At 36.8% G+C, this 8,895-nt stretch overlaps 1 protein-coding gene across 1 annotated transcript; it reads right to left on the bottom strand.

Moving 5' to 3' along the window:
* Positions 1–917: 917 nt before the first annotated feature.
* Positions 918–8,522, bottom strand: LOC134237929 (uncharacterized). Its single transcript, XM_062720070.1, has 3 exons — positions 8,316–8,522; positions 5,734–5,951; positions 918–3,480 (listed from the first exon to the last, which is right to left on the bottom strand). Exons 2-3 carry the CDS (start codon positions 5,945–5,947, stop codon positions 2,486–2,488), a joined length of 1,209 nt encoding a protein of 402 aa, XP_062576054.1. The 5' UTR covers positions 5,948–5,951; positions 8,316–8,522; the 3' UTR covers positions 918–2,485.
* Between the last annotated feature and the right edge of the window lie 373 nt (positions 8,523–8,895).

Genomic DNA, 8,895 nt, shown 5'->3' on the forward strand with positions numbered 1-8,895 from the left:
TGGAAATCGTAACGGTTATGACTGGCATTCAGAATATGTTAACTACATTTGTTGGGTGTACAGGGTGTCCCAAAACATATGTTACACTTTTAAACCGTAATAAAAATTTTATGCCTCAAGTTTCAATAATGAAATTTAAAATATATAATAAAATTGTTATAAATTTTTTTGTGAAGCATACCGTTGTCACAGTTTCCTTATTAATCATCAATATTTTTTTCTTTAGAAAAACATATGTCATTTTACAACATGTTTCAAATGACGTCCCTTGAATTAACATTGTTTGAACACAATTCCTGAAGTTTTTATTTACCAAGCTTTAAATGTAACATATATTCTAACAGTTAAACATCAAATCCCTTCACAAACATGTAAACTAGTATTCTGTTGAGGACTTTCATAACAGGATGTTGTTTTCTCATGGTACTAATGACTAAAGTAGCAATTTTAGACCAATAGTGAAGTTTTACACTTTCTACCAGCTCTTCACATGAAGGTTCCATATCAAAATATGATGACGTCATTAGGACCTCATTATTACCTGACTCTTGAGCAGAAAGTTCTCGAAATTTTGTAAGATAAAATGTATGCTAATACATTAGAAGTTGACAAAATATCTTTTTGAATGCTTTTAATTTGATAAAGTTATAGGTGATTAAAAGTGTAACATATGTTTTGGGACACCCTGTACAAGAGCATCAACGGTTGTTGGAAACGTGGGATAAATAAAGCCCGATATGCATGAATGACCCAACAAACTAGACGGTGATATATGAATGGCGACAGGCGCGGATTCAGGATCTTTTTTTTTCTAGGGAGGGGGTTCACATCAAAATATTTGTACGAGCAAAAAAAGAAATTATATGCTCTTAAATGCGGGCAATAATAAACGACTCAGTTCGTATGTACATGTACCTGAAGCACATTTGCAGCTCTGTTCTGCAGCCCTTAAAAAGATAAAGCGAGTGTTTGTGAATAGAGCATTTATTACATTACAAATGCCAAATAAAATTAAAAATTTTACAATTTCAGAATGGAGCAGAAGGTGGGGTGCAAAAAATATCCCACACCTTCAACACAAGAAAATCAACAATCTGAACAATAATCAAAATGTGCATGGAGGTTTAAAGGGGGATGGAGGAGGGTAAAATTTTCAAACCACGTTTTTTGGGGCCAAGCGGAATTATGAATATGGGTTAGGCTAATAGCCGTAAATAGAGGGCGCCTGGAAATTATAACCCGGAAAAAACCCTCAAGACCCAAACATTCATACACATTATCAGTAAATCAAAATACAAAAACTTTAAGCATTTAGATCCCATAAATTTCTTTATATACATAAATACACTTATGTGCTCTTAAATGCGGGCAATAATAAACGACTCAGTTCGTATGTACATGTACCTGAAGCACATTTGCAGCTCTGTTCTGCAGCCCTTAAAAAGATAAAGCGAGTGTTTGTGAATAGAGCATTTATTACATTACAAATGCCAAATAAAATTAAAAATTTTACAATTTCAGAATGGAGCAGAAGGTGGGGTGCAAAAAATATCCCACAAGAGGGACAATGAACTTATAGAGAAGGGTCCCTCGCCCCACCCAAAAATGTGCTTCAGTTCAACATGAGTATGATAATAAAACAAATTTATATAGGGATCAATGGAATACTAAAGAGGAACAGTAATTGATTCACATTTAAAAATTTTATAAAAATTTTTGTCATCTTGTATTATACACATACTCATCACACTTATTAAATATTACCGTAAAGTTATAGACCATACTGCATAGAAAAGAGATTTATGTTCTTACTCAAAATAATCCTATGTTTAAATTCCCCTTGTTTTATCCTACACATGAGGAACATAGCCTTGTCCGAACATTAACCAAATATAAATATATGCGTATACATGTATATTGTCTGTTAATCGATAACGCAAAATCAAGTAATAGTAATTAGCATGTCCTGCTATATATAATGCACTAAACGGATAATGGAAATGATCCATATAAGAAATCCTAACCTATAAAACACATTAGGCTTAGTAAGATATAGTTCCCCCATCCACTCACAGGTTGAAAGTTATTAACATATGTACATAATCATTACATATCTTGTAACAGAAAAAATGACATGAAACATTAACAATCCTCCATATCAAAATTCTTGAGTGCCGCCTCAGACAGTCACCCAAATCTAATAAATTTACCGTACATGTTAATGTAGCTATAAATTAAGAAAATCAAACATATTGCAGTGTAACTCTCTCATTCATGATAAAAAATATGACACAATGAAATTAACCTAAAACATCATACTTATGCCAAATTATGAGATTATTGAATTAAGAATTTATTACCTGGAAAGGGATGCAATGAAAAGAGATGAAAATTGATTCAAACAGAATCACCCTTCATTCAAAATATAATCAAGTGACCAAAAATAAAGGATACCGCCTCAGACAGTTATCCTTTATATTTGGAGCTAAAATGTTGGAAACATTGAAACCCTAATGTATCTCTTAAATGACTCTGAGTGCCATCGTCCCATGACTCTTATTTGTGAATCTGAAAAACCCTGTAAATGTGCCTGGGTTGCTGCTCCTATCCTGAAGCTGTGTGCTTTAAATGTGTTAGAATCCAGCTTGGAAAATTTTAGTGCTGACCTCAAAACATCACAAAATTCTGTACGCGAGATGGGTCGTCCTGATCTGTAGCAAAATAGGGCTCCTTCTTCTGCACCTCGCACCTCCAAATAATTTCTCATAGCCTGCACCGGACAAAAGCTGCACTTTGGTTGGGGATTTATCTCCAGCTGGACAGGTTTCTTACCTAAATTATGTTTGAAGTTGATCATTGTAACAACCATGCATACTTGTTTTTTGTCACGCCTGAAAGAAACATTTCTTCGAAGCAACAGGTTTGGATTTGAGCCAGAACGAACTGTGATTTCTCCCACTCTTAGAAAAGCATAAAATGCTAAAAGAAACATCGCCATGTACAAATATTCTTGGTACTTAGAATTGGCTACATGTGGTATTGCCACCAGGAGCTTCCCAAGAATATCCAAAGTAATTGGTTGTCGGACATCTGAAGAATTGACAAGCCGTTTTGCACCACTTAACATTTTCTTGATCAAGAAATGATTTGAGAGATCTGGGGCATTTGTCATTTTGAAATAGTAAGCCAATGCTGCCAGGTAAGTTGATATTGAGCTTGGTGCTTTTCCTAAACTGAATAGGTATGACACGAAACAAATGACCTGTCCAAGGGAAATCTCCTTAATGCAGTCAGTCTTGTAATAACTCTGAATAAAACTACTGAAACAATTTAGGGCCTGCCTGTACAATTTCTTTGTGTTAGGAGCCAATGCTGCGTCTATTAAACTACACGCTGTGCTTTGGAGAGTTGCAAAAGATGGATTGGTATGCTGGTGGGTTTGGCCTCCATATCCACGGACACTTCTTTGAATCTCTCGATCTGTAAGCGTGAAAGTAAGTCTGGTAAAATATTGAACATTCCTGGGATGTGTTCTGCTGAAAAAAGAATATTGTATGTCATAAGTGCCAAAACTAATCTTCTCACCAAAATCATGATTTTTGAATCTTTTGATGTTTGCGAGTTCACAATGTGAACAACTGCTGCATTATCCGAATGGAATACGACACAAGAATTCTTTAAGTTAGATCCCCATAGTTCGACAGCTAACACAACCGGGAATAATTCCTTGAGGGTAATATCATAATCCTTCAGATTTTCTGGCCAAGACCCATAGAACCATTTCTTTTCAAACACAGCTCCAAACCCCAGAGAGCCTGCTGCATCAGTGTAGAGATGAATTTGTTTCGATGTCACCCAGATATGTTTAAATAATAATGATTTCCCATTGAAGTGATCTATAAATAATGACCAGGCAGCCAGATCACGCCTACTCTCTCTAACCATGTCTTTGTGGTGGTGGGGCTTTGAAAGGCCTTTTGTTAGGTCAATGAGCCGCCTTAAGAATGTACGCCCAGGCACGATCACCAGACAAGCAAAATTAAGCAGTCCTATCAAGGACTGAAGTTCTCTAAGGGTAACCTTTCGCTTAAATTTCATTGAATCTATAGCTTGTTTTAATTTCTCCAATTTATCACGCGGCAACCTAATCTCCATAGCCAATGTGTCGATTTCAATACCGAGAAATACCAAGTTTGTAGTTGCCCAAGAAGTCTTTTCTGCCTTTAAAGAAACACCTAAACTTTCACATGTAAGTTTGAAAACATGTAAACTTTGGTTACATATTCCCGATGCAGGTGGACCAATAAAAAGAAAATCGTCCAATATATGAGTTATGTGAGGAATATGCCCTTTAACCTTACCAATCCATTCTAAGGCCGTGGAAAATGTTTCAAAAATAGCACAAGAACTCGCACACCCCATTGGCAAACATTTATCATAAAAGTAGAGACCATCCCATTGAAAGCCCAGTAATTCATGATCTTCTTTTCGAATGGGTATAATCCGAAAAGCTGATTCCACATCTGTTTTGGCCAAAAGGCAACCCTTCCCTATCGAGACAATAATATTTACAGCATCATCTAGGGTAGCATATTGAACTTTTGTGAATGTATCTGGAATAAAATCATTAATTGAATTTTTTTCAGGAAATGATAGATGATGTATGAGTCTAAATTGACCTTGTTCTTTCTTTGGTACAATACCAATCGGGGAAATTTGAAGATTTTCAAAAGGGGGTGAAACAAAAGGCCCAGCAATTCTTTGAGCATCAAGTTCTTTCTGTAATTTGTTGCAAACAACGACTGGGTTACGAATGGCCGAAGAAAGATTCCTAGATGATCTGAAATATCTCGGACCGTGGTAGTGTAAGTTGAATCCATATTTAAATCCCGAAATCAAATACTCAGAAATGGTTGCGTCATAGCCTAGTAACAGATATTGCAATACATTAGCTATAATAGGGGTCACGACCTCATTGGTGTTTTGTTGTATTGCCTGAGGGAAACTGCACTGGGCTTTTACTAGTTGTTTGTGCTCTGCACTTTGTTTTAGGGTGGTTTCTCTTACATCCTGTACAAATATGTTCGAATCTGCAGTTTTCAGTTTTGCAACTTCCATCCCTATTATATTTCCAGCAAATTCCTTTTGGGTAATGTTTTCTCCCCCCGGATCTTTGTCCAAACCTTGATCGAAAGGGACGAAAGGGCTGGTTAGCTTCCTCCCTAGATCTCTGAGCCTGAAGAATGAATTCAACATTTAGCTTCCCCCAAGGAGTACCCCTGTTTTGCCTGTCCATCCTAATTTGTTTATCATATGTTTGCCAAGAAACATTTCCAGATGATGCCATATCACGAACTGTCTCCGCGTGTTTTAATAAATTTGGCGTTTCGTTCGGAAATTTTTCAGTGTAGACAGAAAGGAAACGCAGAAATGCTGTTGTCCACTGGAATATGGTCTTAATTGTTTGTTTTGCCCTTTTGGGTACTACCGAGAGGTTAGTGTTCTCCCCTATTTTAAATGTGTAGTCATTATTTTCGGTGCAAGGGATTAAATTGTTAGGGATAAGAGCTGCAAGGTCAATATACTGATCTTCCCATATCTTTTGCTTAAGCTTTTGTGGAATCATTGCCGAAATAGGAGTTGACCAAGTAGAAGTATCAATTGCCTCACTTGAGGCATATTCATCATCTGACCCCTCAATATCCTTAAAGGTAATCTCTGAGTCGGACTCACCGTCACTATCAGAAGCACCTCCCCCTTGGGTATCAGTGGCTTTGTTCCTTTCATCGATTGCTTCCAACACGGACTGGGTGATTTTCTTCACCAACTCATCCTCCTTAGCTTTACTGTCTACCTCCTGTGCTTTTCTCGTCTTTGCTCTTGTGCCTGTAGTACTGCTTGAAACCTCCGTACTCCTTCTCTTGGCACCAGTTTTGGCCCTAGGCATTTTCCTGTAAAATACTTTGTAAGCAAAGCTCTATATGACAAATTAATAGATGGTCAGTCTGAAGTTTACCATTGAAAATGCAATGCTTGCGAAGGATTTAAAACATACTTAAATAGAAGCTTATGAATAAGATCATTTCATTACAATGATTATTGTGTTAATGTACTTATATCAGTATTATAATATTTATATGTGTCCACCTACATTCCATTACATGTATTGTATCCTTCTCTCAAAATCACCCATAAATGAGTCATAAATGTATGATACTATCCAAGACAAAACTTTTAATTATGGACCTGACATCTAAGTCTCCTTGTGACACCGTAAGCAGCAAAGCATAATATGCCTAATTCTACAAAGTAGAACTTGTCAAGTAACTCACCCATACAGGCTATGTCAACTAACATGTCCTACAAAACAACCTGACAATACTGCCTAAGAGTGCAATCCAAGCCTTCCTAAATTATGTGTATTACCCAATCATGCAGAATACATTTATGCAAAATAAAAATGTCCAACCCTATAAAACCTGATCATAAGTTCCCAAAAAAGGGGTAAATCTTAATGTTGTAATTATATAAAAACCTTACAAAATATATCAACTAAAGTGACAAAATATTCATATCAACATGAGCATAATGTGTGCTGACCGTACAGGGAAATTCTTGCTAAGTATGATCGACCGTACACATGTATCAACAAAATATCCAACCATATAGGACAACTCACAATAACAACTATATAGAACTAATGAAGTGAAGTTCTGTCTTCAGTCCTACCGGATATATGACATTATGTTCAACCATTACATGCGTCCCACCAATTTTAAATATCGCCCAACCATACTGGGATGCATATAGCTCAACCATATAGGGCTATAGTATATATTGCCCAACGATATAGGGCATAACAACATCATGGCGTCCAACCAATAACCATATAGAAACACATGGAGCCCAACCATACTGGGATGCATATAGCTCAACCATATAGGGCTACAGTATATATTGCCCAACCATATAGGGCATAACAACACCATGGTGCCCAAACATAACCATATATGACATAAACATCAAGAAGCCCATCCATAATGGGATGCATATAGCTCAACCATATAGGGCTACAGTATACATTGCCCAACCATATAGGGCATGACAACACCAAGGTGCCCAAACATAACCATATATGACATAAACATCAAGAAGCCCATCCATAATGGGATGCATATAGCTCAACCATATAGGGCATAACAACACCAAGGCGTCCAGCCAAAAACCATATATGACAGCACACTATGTAGCCCAACCATACTGGGATGCATATAGCTCAACCAGATGGGGCCATAGTATATATTGCAGAACCATATAGGGCATTGCAACTCCATGTTGCCCAACCATACATGGAAACATACAGCTAAACAATATAGAGCTACAGCACTGATAGCCCAACCATGAGGGGTAACAATTCATATAATATACTCTGGGAATACCTGTTTAAATTAACCCATGAAACTTTCATCAGTTCATGAATTGAATCCTATGGTAAACAATGAAAAACATGGTAATCGACTGACGTAACATTTACCAGGTGAACAACAAGTGACATAAAACGTAAGATTTGTAGATAATCCTATGTCATTTAATCGCACTTCCTGACATCCCAAGTTCCAAGATAAAACAATGCACAAGCAACCCCATTTTACTATAACAGTCTAATTTGTATTCAATTTTATAAAACCACTTGTAGGCTTTTAATTGCTGAAACAACTGAGGCCCTAACACTATTGTAATATTTTGGGTACCCGTATGTTTCATTTAGGTGCACACCATCATCACAGTACACTATTTCTTTATTTTCCTGTGACCAAAATCCTGAGTGCCTCCAGAATCTGACACCCGAGCCAAAATCTCTTCCTAACCTATCATTCAAAAGCCTATTAACCAAATCTACCCTGGCATTGAACCACTCAACGTCTACCGAAAATCTGCCAGGTTTACCCGGAGGTTTTCTATGAAGAATTTGATAAACACAAACCCTCTGCACTCCACGACCCCGGAGCTTATCGGTGAACGAAACTATTTTTTTAACCAGATCGTAAACTTCAACATCTAAGTTGCACAAATCGTTCGAACCTATCTGCAAACACACTACAGCTGGTTTAAATCTATCAACCTCTCTTAAGCCTCTAACTGATATTCTATCGATTGTGCAACCCGAATATCCTCTGCAAAAAACTTTCTGTTGCAGATCCAGATTAACATGTAACTGCTCAGAACGATTCATAAACCGCTGTAAACGAACAATGAATGAATGCCCGAGAATCAAGACACTATCCTGCATGATTTATACAATAACGAATACTCACTACACAAGTAAAAACTTCTAAAATTTTCAAACCACGTTTTTTGGGGCCAAGCGGAATTATGAATATGGGTTAGGCTAATAGCCGTAAATAGAGGGCGCCTGGAAATTATAACCCGGAAAAAACCCTCAAGACCCAAACATTCATACACATTATCAGTAAATCAAAATACAAAAACTTTAAGCATTTAGATCCCATAAATTTCTTTATATACATAAATACACTAAACTTCCTCAATCCTGAAATGTGCGGGGGCACCTTACGAAGTCTATTTTCTGCTTTTGTAGGAGGAAAACCTGGAAAGGGGGGATATGATCTTAGATTTAAGTATCCTTTATGTTACGACCCCATTATTTACACGCATATTTGGCCAGTTCATCGTCTCAAAAAGTTTCTGTTCGTTTCGTTTTTATTATTTTAAATGATGTAACTTCTTACTTACTTAACAATATTTTCTTTTTCAAAAGCCCGATCAGGATTCCGATGAAAAGAATAGACTTTATATAATTCATGCAGTTTTCATTTCAATAGAATAGTCCAGGGAAAGTGCAAAAACTTACACGTGATATTAGGCGCAAAATGA

The sequence above is a fragment of the Saccostrea cucullata genome, unplaced genomic scaffold (assembly GCF_032062105.1).
Source record: "Saccostrea cucullata isolate Sc308-1 unplaced genomic scaffold, CSIRO_AGI_Scuc_v1 ctg3200, whole genome shotgun sequence".
NCBI classification, from domain to species: Eukaryota; Metazoa; Mollusca; class Bivalvia; order Ostreida; family Ostreidae; genus Saccostrea; species Saccostrea cuccullata.